Below are 17,687 nucleotides of genomic sequence, written 5' to 3'. Positions count from 1 at the left end.
GCCCTGGAGAGAGGTGCCCCCCACCAGCACCACAGAGGCCTTGGGTGATTCGCCAAGACCCAGGATCAGGTCAGAAGGCAGTGAAGAGAAACGTACTGAGAGCTACACAGAACCCCCACAAGTCAGCCTTTCGGGTGACAAAAGACATGAATGAATTTTGGGGTATAATCCCAAGTTTTAAAAAATCACTTTTTCCTAGACAGACCCAGACTCATCGGATTTAGGGCAGTGCCCCCTTGTGGTGACAGTGGTCTCAGAACAATTTCTGATGTGAGGGACACTAGTGTATAACAGGTGAAGATTAATTTCTTCTAGGTTGAGGGCCTAAGGTTTGTTAGTTTGTTAGCATCCATTGAGCTCCCTTGAGGGTTTCTCTCTGTTCTGTTCCATCTCCTCCACTTAGCTGGCTCAGGCCCGCTACCCAACATGCTCTCTTCTGTAACCCTTAAAAAGTAGCCTTCCTACTCCTTCAAATCTGTGTTCATGGGGTCACCAATGGTAGGAGCCTATCCAGGGGAAGGCTTACCTGGCCAGTGTAAAAGACACTTTCTGGGTCAGGGATATACTCGGCACTGAGCTCATGCCTGGGCACCAGTCCCTGCACGTCATTGTAGAACTTCACAATGCAGCCGTAGTCCTTGACCCTGAGGATAAAGCCGTGTGTCTGCAGACCAGGCTTAGCATCAGCATAGCAGGTAATGGCAGGAAGTTTGGACTCAACCAGGGTTTTCTTCAGGGTCATCATCAGCTTCCTGGCTTCAGGGTCACAAAGCAAAACCTAGGGAAAGGATACTGGCCGTGACCAAGTCATCCATTACCAAGAGAGCCACTGAGCTGGTCTCTGCATCCCCCTGAGAGCCATGGTCAGTCCCTAAAAACCTGCTCTTTCTCTCTGAGAATAATAGCTACAGACCATCCCCGCTTCCTGCTGGATGACGACCTAGGGAGCATTCATCTCTATTTCAAATGTACTACCTCCCAAAAGTCCCCTCCTGGGCCTAGAGCAACACTCACCATCCCAGTGCACCTCCAGAGAGTCCTATGTCGGTTACTCCTACTCTGCCCCCGCTCCCTCTCCCTCCTGGACCACTGCATCTCGTCTAACAGAATGAATGACTGAACCTTTACCCCCTCAACTGTGTTGTGGACTAGCTATAAACTAAGACTGAGTGCGCCAACCACCTCTCATTCCTCAAAAAGTCATCTCCTCGAGGGCAGAGAAATTCCTCTATTTCTAACTTCCTGACCCCACCACTATAAAACTTTGTACCAATGGGTAATCAATATCTTTGTTGAGTACATAATGAAATAAAATGAAAATAAGAAAATCCAACATTCTAAGTGTCTGCACACACCAGGCCCTAAGCACCGTGTATTATCATGTCTAATCTTCACAACTCTGTGACGCTTCTCTCAGGATCCAAGCCTTTGTTATAAAACACTCAAGTTTCGGCAGCTTTGGTTGGGCTATTTCCGTGCCTGACACAACCCCTGCTCCTCCTCAACCTTCCAAATCCTACCCATCCTTTCCAGTTCAAGCCCCACCTCTGCCAGAAATCTAGAAGACATTATTGTCAAATAGAGTTCAATTCGAAAACTGCTTCTGCCATTTATTAGCTGTGTGACTCTGGGCAAGATACTCTGCTTTCCTAAGCTTTCATTTCCCCATCTGCAAAATGAGGATAACAGTACTTCCTTCATAGGGCCGTCTGAGGATGAAATGAAGTAAGGCGTGTTACGATGTGCCTAGCACAGCAGCTGGCACAGAATACATGTTACGTGGTAGTTGCTATTGATCATATTGATCATCATTGATTATCAATGATTCTTGCTGCCCCAGCCTACCCTCACCTCCCCGTTCTGAGATATGACCACAGCATACCGCCTGCACCAAACCACCTGGCCTGCTCTCTTCATGTATGGATATTTTAACTACCAATTATACCATACAATTATCAAGGGCAGGCACCCAGTTTTCTCTTCCCAATGCCAAGCACAGGACTGCAGATATTATGTGGTCACTTTGTGGAAAAAGGCAGAAACTTCAGCTGAGAAGCACCATTCTCTTCCCATATGGCCAAAACCCCACCAGCGACCCTTGAGGAGGCTCACCCGGCACTTGACCTCATCCCCAACGTGGTACTTCTTCTCCGGATTCTTCATAAGGATGTCAGCCAGGTGCATGGGAGGTACCAGGGCCCTGATTTGCCTGCCCACCTTCACCAGCATCCCGTATGGCTTTATGGTCATCACTTTGCCCTAGGAAAAGATGCCATGATGCCTCAAGAATATCTTTCCTATATTTCTTACAACAAAGCATCTCACACCTCTCTTTCAAAGCTCAGCTTCCTGAGGTAACTGTGCCTGTTATTCCAGATCTCATAGGGACAAAGCACATACCCCACAGTGATCCGGATGCAGTAGGGTTTATTTATGAGAACCTTCACATCTTTTTGTGTGAGGATCTTCTTTCAATCTGCCTTACAAATTCATTATCCAACGGAGAGGATTATGTCTCCTAAGGAATGAACTCTACATATAAAGGGGAGCTGCTCAGTTGGGGCTAAGTGGTTGGACAGGCGCAGCAACTGGCTTCTTACTAATATCCCAGCTGGCTCAATTATCAAAGAACTAACTTTTGACCTCGTCTAATCAACACCATCAAATCCCAGGACTGATGACCTACTGCCTCTGCGTAGTGGGGTGGTACTAGCAAGACCTTACCTTGAAATTAATTACAAGTTACCCAAGGGAAGAAAAAGAAATCCCAGTTAGCAGGCCAAGAGAAGGAATATGACTTTAAACGTGTTCACGTGGGGACTAATGAGCTGACAGTTAACCTGTGAACTAAAGACTACCTGAAGGTGGTGGAGTATCTAATTATATGCTTGAGGTCTTACCTTTACCAAGGCCCCAGGTTTGATGTCATGATAACTAAGGAACTGAGCTTTAATAACAGACCTAGAACAAAAGGCAAATACAAGATTAAATAAATTAGGACAGAGGCTGCCTAAAATTCAGGGCTCCCAAAATCATGTTGGCAAGAAAGCATACTCTCACCAAGCACGGCCACGAGACACTGTGGGCGTGCGCTGCACAGGAGCACACCTCTACACCCCGCACAAGTTAGTGACAGACTTACGTCCGCAGAGAGAGCAAAGCCAGTTCATCCATTTGGCTGTAGTCGATGATTCTACACTTGTGAGTGTTCCCTGGCTTGAAGGTCTCAGGTTTGAAGACTTTCTTAGAATTGGAGAGATGGCTGAGCTACAAAGTACCAAGTGATTAAGGACCAGCCAGAAGCAACAGATCTGAGGCAATCAGACATTAAATCAGACATGGAGTTGACTCAGTACATTTGTCACCTCCCATAAGACCAGCACTCTTGATTACCTGTTAAAATAATTGCTCTAACTAAAGAACTGCTTTGTACTATCACAGGATCTCTATAAAGTCAGAGAAGAGTCTAGATCATGGGTCGATAAATTACAGCTCACGATTAAGTGCCTATATTTGTAAGTAAAAGTTTGACTGGACCACAGCCGTGCCCTTTCATTTACATACTGTCCTTGCTGCTTTCAGGCTATAACAACAAAACTGAGTAGTTAGGACAGAGTCTGTATGATCCATAAGCCTAAAATATTTACTATCTGGCCCTTTAAAATAACTTTCCCAAGCCCTGGTGTAGATCCTAACTCATTCTTATACCTACCATCAACCAGGTATCAATTACGGCAAGTCAATTTTAAGGCACTCTAATATAACAAACAGACCTTGTTCTAGTCCTTATGAACTGTCTGCCACGTTTGGGGAAATTCAAAAATAGGAAACTAATACCCAGGGATGAAGGAAGCAGAAAAGAACTTGTGTCCCCAAAGTCCTTCTGGTGATAAGATCGTGATGAAACAAAGAGCCTCCTTACCCGGGCATAGGCCAGAGCCCCATCCGTCAGCCTGAAGGTGGCCCCGGCATTGCCGAAAAAGCCCTGGACAGGAACATCATCCAGTACAGCTCCCAGCTGCTGGCAAGAAAGCCGGGTGAGTGGACGCCCGGGCTGCAGGAAGACAGCGCGCAGGCTCAGCCGTACAGCTCTGGTCCGAGGATGGACGCAGAGGACACAGGCCCGTACCTAGACAAGGGAAAGGGCATAATGAGCAAGACAAGGCACACCAGGGACAAGGCACCCTGGAGCAGACTTTCAGGAGTCAAGACTCTCCATGTGTTGACCAAGCTACAGATGTAAGTACTAAAATCAGCTTGTGCAATCAAACAGAATGTCCCAGAGGAACTATGTCCGACTGAATCAACGCTTACACAAGGCCAGGAAAACATATACCAGGGTCCCCTCAACACCATGAGGCTAATAATACATATGCAACAGGAGCCATGTACTGGCATCACTATATCAGAAGCTCATCTGAAACACCAGAAACAGCCTGCTCTGATCACAAGGCCACAGCATGTAAAATGTCTCAACTCTGCAGACAAATATGGCTACAAGGAGAAAAAAATTACTAGAAAGAGGTTCACCAAAAAATTAACAATATTATTACTAGGTGGTGGGAAAACCTACTTTTACTTAAAAAAAAAAAACAACAACAGAAAAAACCAACAAAGTCTCTATAGCTTCCATCAGTATGTGTTACTGTTAAAAACAAAAAATAAATCATTTTAGGATTTTTAATAAAAAACAATGATTACCATAATATTGGGATTTTCTTCCCAAATATCCATGTTCATTGCAGAAAATTTGAATATTTAGACAAGGGTAGAAAAATCACCCAGACTTAATCACTAACACCTGATTGCATAATCAGCCAGCATTTTGACCAGATGTACTTTTTAAGACTTTTTTTTCCCCAAAATTGAATCTATATTATAGCACTTTGTAAACTACATTTGTCTATTTAAACATATATCTTGTTCTATGTTAAACACTCTATTAGAACACTTTAAATTATAAAAGCAAAAGATTTACTACCAAGAAAAAAAAATCAAAGAGTATGAAATAAAAACTACAAGTTACCTTCTTCTCCACAGGCTCCTTCTCTAATTTCAATCCCCAGAAATAACCACTGGCAGTTTCTTGTAGTCCTTCCAAGACACTTTTCATTCCCCTCACCAGCCCTCTGACACCTGTACACATGCAGTCCTAGGACCTGCCTGTAGCAGCTGTGACACTGGATGGCTGGTTGGGACACGAATGAAATCCAGAAAAGATAAGTGCAACATTTCTTACCGGCTGATTTGAGAAGTATGTTCTGCCTTTCTTAGGGTCCAGGTGCATAAAGTCAACCAGGCCAGTGAAGAACGAGAGGAATTTTAGCGTAAGGCCAAATGGAGTCACCTAGAAATAAAAAGAATCAGTTACGAAAAACATCTCTCTGAAGGAACCAGGAATGAGACTGTTCATAAAGCCACATTATCCATGACAATGATAACTGTGTGTCTCTCCTCCCCCAGCTAACCCTTATCGTCTTCTTCCCATAAAATGAAATGGCAGCACATCTCCTGGCACTGGCTGTTCCTTAATTCAGTAAGCCCATCGCCCCCGGGCCTGAGAGGACATCAGTCCTCCACCCTTGGGATTTCCCAATGGGATGGAAGGCGCTTTACATGAGGATCCTCAGGGAACTGCCAGCCTGACAACTGGGACAAATTGTTGCTAACTTGGTGATGTGCTCCGACTAAGAAGGTAAAAACCCACATGCTTGCCAGAGGGAGATACTGACCGTGAGAAATTCACCCTACAGAGCCCCACAAAGCTAAGAAAGTAGAGGTGACAAGCCTCTCAAAAGAGAGCAGGGAGGCAGGTGACTGAAATAAGGGAAACTAAGTCAGATCCCCAGGTCCTCTCCTCAAACTATAGGGTCCACCCTTCTCCCATCTCCACAGAAAATGGGAGAGTTATTCTCTGGGAAACTGTACCAGACTCAAAACACAGGAACAGTGCAAACCATGAAAATGTGAATTAAGAAAAATTCTGAATATCATATATAGATATGGAGACCACCAGCCCCTTTCTGCCATCTAGCTCTTAGGCAGCCAGGCTTATATGCTCCTGAATCGGGTGTTAGTAGATCCTTTCCAGAGAAATCTAACATGCCAGAGAAGACTTCTAACAGTGACATCTGGAGGTTGCCACTAGTTCCTGACCCTGACAGGGAAGTCAGCCAGCCAGCCAGCAAGTCGCGCCCAGGAACACAGACTTCCCCGCAGTTTTTTAGTGCCTCTCTCATAACATGGCAGTCAAAACAAAAACTCAATAGAGAATGGGAGTTGAGAGACTTTCCCAGAGGTAGGATATAAACAAATACATGCATGTACCAAACCAAAGAAGAGAGGAAAAAAAAGAAAATTAGAACTGATCCTTTAAGTCCAACATCATACTAACAGGAGTTCTAGAAAAAGAAAAGAAAATTATATTAAAAATTTTAGGGCTTCCCTGGTGGCACAGCGGTTAAGAATCTGCCTGCCAGTGCAGGGGACACGGGTTCGAGCCCTGGTCTGGGAAGATCCCACATGCCGTGGAGCAACAAGGCCCGTGAGCCACAACTACTGAGCCTGCGCGTCTGGAGCCTGTGCTCCGCAACGGGAGAGGCCGTGACAGTGAGAGGCCCGTGCACCGCACGCGCACCGCGATGAAGAGTGGCCCCCGCTTGCCGCAACTGGAGAAAGCCCTCGCACAGAAACGAAGACCCAACACAGCCAAAAAAATAAATAAATAAATATATTTATTTAAAAAAAAATTTTTTTTTAAGATCTGATAAGGGGCTAGTATCCAGAAGATACAAAGAACCCTTTCACCATTAACAATAAAAAGATAATCTAACTTTTAAATGGATAAAGACTTCTGATTCAATATTTCTCCAAGGAAGATTTATAAATGGCCAATAAGCACAGAAAAAGATGCTCAACATTACTAATCATTAGAGAAATGCAAATCAAAATCACAAAATACCACTTCACACCCACACCCACTAGGGTGGCTATAATAAAAAGAATAATAATAAGTGTTTGTGAGAATGTGGCGAAATTGGAACCCTTATATTGCTGGTGGGGATGTAAAATGTTGCAGCCACTTTGGCTGTTCCTCATAAAGTTAAAACACAGAGTTATCATATGACTCAGCAAGTCCATTCCTAGATATACACTCAAGAGAAATGAAAACATATGTCCCTACAAAAACTTATATACAAATTTCATAGCAGCATTACCCATAACAAGACAAAAGTGGAAACAACCCAAATGTCTACCAACTCCATATGATGGAGTACTATTCAGCCATAAAAAGGAATGAATCATTGATAAATGCTACAACATGGATGAACTTTGAAAACATGCTAAGTGCAAGAAACCAGACATAAAAGGCTACATACTGTATGGTTCAATTTATATGAAATACCCACAACAGGCAAATCTAGAGATAAAAAGTAGATTCGTGGTTGCCAGGGGCTTGAGGGAGGGAATGAATGGAGAGTGACAACCAATGGGTACAGGGTTTCTTACTGGGGCGATGAAAATGTTCTGGAATTAAATAGTGATGACAGCTGTACACCCTTGTGAATAAACTGAAACACCACTAAGCTGTACACTTTAAAAGGGTGAATCTTACTATATGTGAATTATATCTCAACTTAAGAATTGGAAAAGAAAAAAAAAACCACAGTGATACAGAAAACTTTCCCAGAACTTAAGGATCTACATTTCTGGATTACAGGAGGTCAGCACAAATAAATGGAAAGAGAGTCATACAAAAGCACATCATTGTGAAATTTTAAAACGAAAGGGATAAAGATAAGATCCTTGAACATATAAAGAAAAGGAAATCAAAATAACATCAGACTTTCCAACAGCAGTAGAGGCCAGGTGACAATGGGAACAACAACTTCAAAATTCTGAGGTGTTTTTTTTTTTTTGGCGGTACGCAGGCCTCTCACTGCTGTGCCCTCTCCCTTGCGGAGCACAGGCTCCGGACGCGCAGGCTTAGCGGCCATGGCTCACGGGCCCAGCCGCTCCATGGCACGCGGGATCCTCCCAGACCGGGGCACGAACCCGTGTCCCTTGCATCGGCAGGCAGACCCTCAACAACTGCGCCACCAGGGAAGCCCTCTGAGGTATTTTTTACCTAGAATTCTAACCCCAGATTAACTACCAATCACACGTTAGAGCAGAATAAAGTTATTTTCAGATATACTAGGTGTGTAGAAAAGAGTTAACATAGCAGGCCTGAGACTGCGATCCTTGGAAAAGCATGCTTGCGGTGTTGGCCCTGGCCTGGTGTCTGGGAACTTAGACTTCAAGAGGGTTCCCACCACTCTCAGAACTGAGTGGCTCACTGTACCTAAACTATTTGTGCAAACAATATGGTTTATGCTAAACACTCGAATTCCTTAGGAGAGTCAGGAATTTTGGTACATGACAGGCAGCAGGTGGCTATGTGACCAGCCGCAAATAAAAACCCTCAATGAGCTTTGCTGCTAGACAACATTCACCCATGTTGTCATAACCTGCTGCTGGAGGAATTAAATACACCCTTTGTGACTCCACTGGAAGAGGATTCTTGGAGGCTTGTGCCTGGTTTCTTTCAGACTTCATTCCATGGGGCTTTTCCCTTTGCTGATTTTGCTTTGCCTCCTTTCACTGCAATAAATCACAGCCATGAGGGCCACTATATGCTGATGGTGTGAGTCTTCCTAGTGAATCATCAAACCTGGGAGTGGTCTTGGGAATTTTAAGACACATGAGGTGAAGAAATTAACCTCCCATCTGCTTTTCTGAGGATGCTTCTGGCGAATGTGACACATTAAGATGAGTGAGTAAACCCAAAAAGAGGAATACATGGAATCAAAGAAGGTTCTATCCAATACAGAAGAGTGGAAAAGGATCTGGGATGACAGGGAAGGGAGCCCTACAGAGCAACCAGTCCAGACTGGAGCCGGATGACAGTAAAAGGGGCTCCGGGTAGGGGAAAAAAGTAGCAAAGATTATTTAAAGGGTTTGAAAACACAGAAAATAGTGAGAGAAAAATAACTACAGGATGTATGAAGAAATAGTGAAAGGCAGGAAGAGAATTCAGCAAATGACAAAAACAAAGCTGATTAGCAACTCCAGGAAAAAAAGCTGTTCAAGAAACAAATTATATTACCTAGCCCAGCAAATAAATAATATCTATGTAGTCATATAATTTAAACACTGAGTAATGATTTAGCCAAAATTTTAATATTCCTTTGTTGAAAGGTTGGGAAAAGGTAAGGATAAGAGAGCCAAAACTTTATCTACCTTGATAAGAAGTTCAAACCCAACGCCTCAAAGTGATAAGATGCAGCAGAAGTTTATTATTATACTTCAAAACACACAGGTAAATTTCAAAAGATAAGCCAAGAGTTAAAGATGGGGGTTAGATGGGATGAGAGTTCTTCATCATAAGCCTTTTAATACCATTTGATCTTTTAGATCAGCACTGCCCAAGAGAAATATAAGCCACATATGTAATTTTAAGTTTCCTAGCAGTCACATTGTAAAAATTACAAAGAAACAGCTGAAATTTATTTTAATAGTTTATTTAACCCAATATAGGCAAAATATTATCATTTCAACACGTGGTACTGGCTACATTTCCAGTGCTTAATGGTCACATGGGACCAGGGGCTACCCCACTGGACAGCACTCTTTTAGATTGTGTGCACGTACTACTTTAATAAAAATTATTTTTATTTTAGAAAATAGTAGTAACAATGAATGGCTTACCTTCTGTACCTGGGCTTTGACTACCAGTCCTGGTAGCAAGCTGTTGAGGGTCCAGTTTTGCTCCTCAGTAGCAATGGCAGCAGAAACTTCTGAGTAACCAACAGACAGACTAACAATTCCTCCATTGCCTTTCACCTCTTCAATAAGGCAGTTCAGGTAGTGACCTACCTTCAATTTAGCACCTGCAAGTCCAGCCCCCAAAAGGAAAAATACCTATTATGAGAAGGACTTTGAACTTGGGCTCGAGTGATACCTGAAAGATCCATGGCCTACCTGCCCAGTTACCATGCAATACTCCCCATATTCCCAATTTCTCAGGGACCAACTACAAGAAGGGCGTGAAATGACCCTGACCGATCTGGAATCAACTACCACAAAAAAATATGAAAACCTCAACAAGGCGAGAGAGTACTGGTTCAGAGGCTCTGGGGGCCCAAATTTCAGTGGAATCTTCTAAGTGAGAAAAAGTGAAACTGGTCCATCAGATCTTAATGAGACTGCCACTCCCTGACCCTTCATACATCTCCCTTTTTCTATCACCTAAGATTAACAGTTGATTTTAGCAAAGCCAAACATGCTTCAGGGTCAGCATTCTGCATTTTACTCACCAAAGTGGCATTTAAATATAATCCCCCATACACCACCTCACTACCATGGACTGGTCCCTCTTCTTCCTCTCACCTTTGTTCTTCTGTTGGATGTACTCCTGGGCTTTCTGCAGTGGCAGAAAAGCTCTGGCCCCACTAACACCAATGTCCACTAGATAGCCATGGTCTTCCAGGCTGGACACAGTGCCCGTGAGCAGCTGGAGGAAGGCAAAGCATTCCCAAAAGTTCAAAAGTCAAAGGTCATGGGACACATAACAAACATCCACTACCAAACATGACTGTTCCCACCATCCCATAATCCCACACATCCTCTCACTTTTAACTTTAAACCTCAATCCCTACAACACAGGGAACATAGCCAACACTTTATTATAACTATGAATGGAGTATAACCGTTAAAAATTGTGAATCACTATAACGTACACCTGTAACTTGTATAATATTGTACATTAATTATACTTGAAAAAAAATTTTTTTAAAGAAAAGAAAAAAACCCTCAGTCCCACTACAGGATAGAAGAGGGAAAGACATCAACTTTAATTCTCCCAGGGTTTGAAGGATCTTATAGTTTGTAGACAGAGAGGAGTTGAATAATGGAATGACAGAGAGGGGATTCTCCCCTGGAGGATTTTCAAAAGATAGGAAAGACTTTCATGTTATGCAAAGAGATAAACCAGATGGCCTTGCAGTGCCAGCACTCTCAGCACCATGACTAATGAGAATCCAGAACTACCCTTCTAGCTGTCATCAAGTCTTTTCTAAGCACCTCCAAGATGTCCCCCCCCAAATCCTGCCAACCTCCTTTACCTTTCACGGGAAGCACTGTGGCATTCAAATCTGGCTCTGACACTTACTAGCTATTTGGTGTTTGGCCACTTAAGTCACTTAAACCTTTTTCAGTCTGTTTTCTCAAATGTACAAGAGGGATACCTATCAGCCTCACAGGGTTGCTATGAAAATTTCTTCAGAGAAAGTGTCTAAAACAGCACCTGTCAAACAGTGGCCTCTCAATACCTGTCAATTTCCTACAGCTTGGCTTACTGTTATTCCCCACTCTACCCAACGTTCAGGGCCTGGTCCAAACTCCACCACTTCTAACCAAACGTTCCAAGATCATACTGATCTCCTTCCTCTTAAGTGAGTATAGTTTACATGAGTGTGTTTTGTACCTACTTGACTTGGAGGCACTGAGTGGGGATACATTTCTCCTGAACCTCCACAGGACTGGGAGACTCAGTAGTGGATCATCCACTAGTACGGCTGACAGTCTAATTGCCCTGTCTACCCTGTCTCTCGCTCTCAGAGAGCAGCCCTCAACCTCTCCCCACAAACGCCAGTGGCCTCTGAAAAAGACTTAATCTGTGAAGAAGTCTCGGTAACGAAGGCACTTCAAGGAACTCCTTCTTAGCCTTGCTAAGATTCCTTGGAAGCATTTTCTTCCCCCTACCAGCAAATCTTGGGCTTGCTTTCCCTTTATCCCCTCCAGGGTAATGTGATTAGGTTCAAGTCTTCAATTTCCATTAAGTACCCAAAGTACCCTGGCGACCTTCCCCCCAGGAAAAGACTCACCCCCATGTGTAACAGTTAAGCTGAAAGTGAAAGGTAGTCTAGACACACCCCAGGAGGCAGGACAGGGAGAAGGCATGTTGCCTGCTCCTCTGCCCTGGCGCCAGAGACGTACCATGCCGGGTTTCAGGGCCTCAGCACTCAGCACTTTGTTGACATTTCTGGGGTTCAGAGACAGCTTGACATTCTTTTTGCCCCTCTTTGTGATGTCCAGACTGCTCACCACACATCTCACCAGCATCCCAGGTGAGAAGAGCTCAGGCAAGCTGACCAGGTCCTGCAGAATACAAATGAGAAAAACCTGATACGTACCCTTCCCCTGCACTGAGAGTTCATTGCCTGGTCCTGGCTCAGCGGTGTCTCATCCTCAGATCCGAAAGAGCCCAAAAGGCAGATGAAGAGAGTAACTGCTCACCCACAAAGGAAGCGGCCTGTGGCCATGTCACAGTCTTGGATTACAGCTTAAGGTCTCCAAACATCTCCACGCAATGGTCAGATATAAAATGACGTGTTAAAAGAATCGTCTACAATTACTGTCTCTACTTCCTCATCTTCTCCTCACTCTTCAGCTCACTGCAATCTGAGTTCCACCCCCATCACTCCACACTTGATCTCCCAACAAAATCTCCAATGACTTCCATGTCGCTAAACCCAACAGTCCACTTTACAGCCCTTCTCTCACATGACCTTTACAAAGCATTTAACTCTGGTGCTGCTTCCTTAAGCATTTCCTCCCGGCTTCCAACCCTTCGTTCACCATTTTTCTTCTCTGTGTCTCTGGTCCCATCTTCTTCTGACAGCAACTCTCCTTTTATTCAGCAACTAAAATATAGTATTTGCCCCAGGCTCGGTCTTTCAGTCTCTTCTCCCTCTGTGTGCTCCCTCTAAGCAACTTCTTCCCTCTCCATAGCTTCAATTACCACCTATACAAAGAAGTCTAACACATTCATGTTTCTAACCCAAACGTCCCTGAGCTCCAGCATCACCTATCTACTGGTTGTCTCAACTGTACCTCAAACTCAACATAACAGAAAATCAAATCATGATCATCTCTCCTAATCCAGGTCCCTTTTAGGGTTTCCTGTCTCAGGATGGCATGGCCAACTGTCAAGCCGTGCTCAACAGAAACCTAGGACTCACCTCTGACACGTCTCTCAGCCTTGCCACCCATATGGAATTCGTCACGAAGCGCTGACTTTACCTCCTCAGCCCTCAGTAAATCCATCCATCTCAAGAGCCTAGACTACAACAACAGCCTCCTAACTGGTCTCTAGGCAGCTACGCATGCCTCTTCAATTCAGTCTCTGTGCTGTCTACATGGCACCCACCCCAGTGAGGACATTTCAAGGGCTTCCCACTGATTCTAGAAAAACAATCCTAAACATGGTCTGGCCTCCACCCAACCCTCCAGCCCCATCCCACTCCACTCTCCCCGGCTCTCTCTGCTCTAGCCACACTAGCCTTCTGCTGCACATCGGGCTCCTTCTGCCTGAACTCCCTTCCTTCCTTCTCTAGCATACCCTCATCCTTCCTACCTCAGCTCAGGCATCCCTTCCTCAGGCAAGTCTTCCAGGTTCCCTGGGCTAAGTCAAAATCCCCTTATTTTAAAAAAAAAAAAAAAGAAGAAGAAGAAAAGAAAAAAAAATTTCCCTATTATAAACTCTCTTGGTACCTTGTACCCTTCCTTCTTAGCACTTAGCAAAGTTGTCCTTTTACATCTGTTGGTGTACTACTTATTTCCAGTTACAGATTTCATGCGGGTTTCCCATACCTGCAGGGGTTCTTCTTGTGCCACCTGCTCATTCAGCTTTTCAGTGTAGGCATCACAGATTTCAGTCACTTGCACACACCCCTGGAGGCCGTTGGGGAGACTAATCACCAGTTCCAGTTCATTTACCTCTTTCACACAACCCAAAATCCGCATCCCCTCACACAGGGACTAGAAGAGAAAGAGTGAAATGTATACAACAGGGAAGAGAACAATGATTGGGGAGGTTGGGGGGGTTCTGGCTTCTAGTCCCAACTCTGACATATAAAAGCTACGAGACACATATCTGTACATGTCAGTACACTCATCACACATCTGAGCACCACGAAAGATCAAAATTATACAACAGTGTTTCCAGCAGGGTGCTGGAGGGCACGCTCGCCTTTTCCTTTATTCCAAGCAGCCCAAACTCAAAGGCCTAGCAGGCAACACAATGCAGGACAGAATGTCAGTGGAGACAGAAGTCAGTCTGGAGGGTGCATGCCAGGTCTAAAGGGCGCAACCACTATTCAGCTCTGTGTCCCTACAAACATGAGGGAGTACGAGCTTGTACTGTCAGCACTTTCAAATTTTTACAAAAAAGCCGGAAATCACATTTTTATGGAAAATTTTTTAGTTTTCTAATGTTGGCATGAAGTTAAACAATTATTTTTTTTAAGTAGCACACAGGACAAAGAAACTAATTCTGCAGGCTGAAACTATATGTTTCCCTTCACTATCATTTGACTTTTTTTCCCTTTTTTTAAAACTAATGTGTATCAGAATTATCTAAAAATTTAAGGAACATAATAAGACTGCTTCACTTCTCTGAGATAATTTCCACATCTATGAAATGAAAGGGAAGAATCAGAGTGATTGCTAAAGTTATTGCCAGTTCTAACCTATGACTCTACTAAAACACAAGTTCCATGAGGGCATCGGCGGGATGAGGGACTCAGCAGCTAAAAAGAAAAACTAAAAAAACAACACATGATCACAGGCACTGGTTAATAATTGAAGGAAATAATGCTCAATTCTGAACAAAACTGGAAGAAGTTCTAAAGACATAAGCTACACACACGTATTTATATGAAAAGAATGAAGGAAAAAAGGAAAGAGGAAAGGAAGAACATATACAGACTTAAGCAACTCAGAGAGTTTGTTTAAAACAAAACCAGTTATAAAACAGAAACTAACACACCATTGTAAAGCAATTATACTCCAAAAAAGATGTTAAAAATAAAAAAAAACTTTGACAAACCTCCGCACTAAGGATTTCAAACTTCTCTCTTACAAACTTGTTGCTTTCTCTCTTTTCAACTTTCAACTTTTTTGTTTTTGCTGGCTCTTTCTGGATCTTTTTCCTTTTGGTGGATTCCTCTTCAGTAGAAATCTAAAGGGGGCAAAAGACCCAAAAGAATAAAAACCAGTAATCCTGGCCTTTCCCTCCAACTTCAGGTCATCTGTCACCTTGCTTTGTCTTCCCTTCTACTCCACCCCACTCCCAATTGTTCCTTTAATTCCTGCCTCAACGCCAATCTCCTGTTCTGACAGCAATTCTCCCTTTGACCAAAATCTGAGCTCTGTTCTCAAAGCCCCTTCTCTCCTGTGTTCTTCCTCCCTTGACTGGGATGAGCACTGGGGTTCCCCGCTGGGAGAAGCAATTTGAAACAGTGAAAGAAAATAAAAGGTGGAGTCACGAAGACCCAAGTTAAATTCCTATCCCCATCATTACAAGCTGTGTGATTTCAGCTAAATTATATAACCTCTCTGAGCCTCAGTTCCTCACCATGGAATGATGATCTCTACTACACAGTACCGTTGGAAAGATTACATAAAATAGACATGAAACCATACAATCAAGTGTTAGTTACCGTCCCTCTAGCATTTGGAGCGCAACCTACTCTAGGTGAAGATTTCAAATTCTACTGCAAATTATGATTGCTTTATACAGCAAGGACCTCATTCAAAAATGCAGTGATCAAACTATTTTCTCTCCATCCTTAATCAACATGGTAAGTTTCTAAGAATAAGAAACAGGGAATTCTCTGGTGGTCCAGTGGTTAGGACTCCATGCTTTCACTGCCAAGGGCGCGGGTTGGATCCCTGGTCAGGGAATTAAGATCCCACAAGCTGGGTGACGTGGCCAAAGAAAGAAAGAAAGAAACAACGGCAGTGCAAACTCAAATATTAAATGCCATGCTTCAAAGGATATAGTCTTGTGGTGGCATGGACTCTCTAACAAGTTTAATTTATAAAAGTTGACTTCAACAAGAATCCAATCTGGAAAACCACACATTCTCAAACAAGGCTCATTCTCCATAAGGACACTAGAGAGAAAGTGTTCAGTGAGTCTTATCAAAAAAGCACACCACTTACATCAAATAAGTTGTCTTGTTCAAATGACTGCTGGAAAGCTTTCTCTTTCTCTGATTTGTGGGTCTTTCTTGTACCCCCTCGGGGGAAGCTTTCTTCCATGGTTGCCGTGTTTGGGTGTCCTAAAAACAATGCAAAGAATTGGTGAGTTGTATCCTTAGTGTCAAGGTTGTGATCAACGGGCAAGAGATAGAGCCTTCTAGCACCAATGTGCTGGACAGCATTCAGGACTAAGAAATGGATGGTTTGATGCCAGGCAACAGATAATCCATAATTCGTCTTTCCAAAGGTCTTTGCTTCAAAACCACAAGTCCACACATTTTTCTCCAGCAAAAGAAGTTAGTTTCAATGTATTAAATATCATTAAGCAGCTTCAGTTAAGTCACAGATACACAGATGAATACATAACCCCCTACCTTCAAAGAATACGCACATTTTTAAGAAGATAAAACAATTACGCAAAGGATCTAAAATACAAATCAGATTATAAACTATCAACAAGGAAGTAGGAAATAATGAGGCTTCAGCAAAGGAGGAAAGCTTCCTAAAAAAGATGCTTTTGAGCTGAATGTTAAAAGATTAATAAAATTTTGACAGGTGGAAAGGGAAAAACAGAAGGAATACGAGAAAAGGCATGGAAATAGGAAAAAAACAATTATTTCGATAAGCGCCAGCAATATGTCTGTCAAGCTGCTCAAAAGCTTGCTCTTGCCTTTCTTTGAAGAATTGTTCAACTAGATTACAAGGTGAATAAAGCATAATAATTGGAGTTAAATTTTAAAAGACACGTTGGGCTTTTTGTGTCAGATCTTTCATCAGGTGTGAATAGATTAACGTTCACTTTGGCAAGTCAGAGCCTTAAGAAGAGGGAAAGACAGAACAGTAACAAAAATATATATATACTTCAGGCTATAGATTGGACAGGGAGATAGGACTGAAGGAAGGTACACCGGGTACAAGGATTCAACTGCAGTACAACAGAGAAATCATGAGAACCAGAACTACTGAATAGGTATAAGTGAGAATAGAAAATAGGAGGGGTTGGTTCTGAGAGACACTTGGGAATAGGAATCTAAAAAGGCTTGAGACTGTGAAAGAGGTGAAGACCTAGAGGGAGCCTAGGAGTTGGAATCAGGAATGGATGTGTTTGGTAGAAATAGAACCAGCAATGCCGTCCAGTTTGCTAGGCATTTGACCCTTAATCTCATTTCAGATAGGGTGAAACTGAAGCTTCAAAGAGTAAACTGATCCCGCGACAAAGAAGGGCCTTAAGCTACTTCCTGGGGACATATTCTGACGTTACAGGGACCACTCCAGCAGAGCCGGCTTCGGAACCCAACCACTCACCCGGCACTGCGGGTGCATGGCAGGGATCCAGAGGACCTAGTCCTGGGACAGACCTGGAAGCCACGAAGTTTCCACCCTTGTCGCCTTTTCCCCCACTCACCAGCCCCGGGACGCCAGCACTTCTACTTCGGAGGCTGAGCCACTGTAATCACACACGCGGAGTCTAGAACACCAGCAACCCAACTCGGCTCTTCCGGAAGCGTGGGCGGGCTCAAAGCCTACTTCCGTTAGTATGCTGTACCGAGTCCTATAGGGCGGGGTGGGGTGGGGGAGAGAGATTTAGAGACAGGAAG

The 17,687-nt window shown here is 43.6% G+C and overlaps 1 protein-coding gene across 2 annotated transcripts in view; it reads right to left on the bottom strand.

The window, feature by feature from the left end:
- Window positions 1-17,603, bottom strand: part of PDCD11 (programmed cell death 11) — a 41,886-nt gene extending 24,283 nt beyond the window's left edge. For both annotated transcript variants that reach the window (XM_060126911.1, XM_060126912.1), the window contains exons 1-13: window positions 17,495-17,603; window positions 16,051-16,169; window positions 14,933-15,064; window positions 13,696-13,863; window positions 12,040-12,201; window positions 10,432-10,555; window positions 9,751-9,932; window positions 5,240-5,347; window positions 3,923-4,129; window positions 3,143-3,267; window positions 2,901-2,961; window positions 2,113-2,259; window positions 527-778 (exon numbers count right to left, since the gene is read on the bottom strand). In XM_060126911.1, coding sequence (XP_059982894.1) covers window positions 527-778; window positions 2,113-2,259; window positions 2,901-2,961; window positions 3,143-3,267; window positions 3,923-4,129; window positions 5,240-5,347; window positions 9,751-9,932; window positions 10,432-10,555; window positions 12,040-12,201; window positions 13,696-13,863; window positions 14,933-15,064; window positions 16,051-16,149 — 1,767 coding nt within the window. In that variant the 5' untranslated portion in view covers window positions 16,150-16,169; window positions 17,495-17,603. The remainder of the gene's footprint in view (window positions 1-526; window positions 779-2,112; window positions 2,260-2,900; window positions 2,962-3,142; window positions 3,268-3,922; window positions 4,130-5,239; window positions 5,348-9,750; window positions 9,933-10,431; window positions 10,556-12,039; window positions 12,202-13,695; window positions 13,864-14,932; window positions 15,065-16,050; window positions 16,170-17,494) is intronic.
- Window positions 17,604-17,687: the final 84 nt, after the last annotated feature.

This window comes from Lagenorhynchus albirostris, chromosome 16, assembly GCF_949774975.1.
Source record: "Lagenorhynchus albirostris chromosome 16, mLagAlb1.1, whole genome shotgun sequence".
Lineage (NCBI taxonomy): Eukaryota > Metazoa > Chordata > Mammalia > Artiodactyla > Delphinidae > Lagenorhynchus > Lagenorhynchus albirostris.
This window is presented reverse-complemented; position numbering and strand designations above follow the sequence as displayed.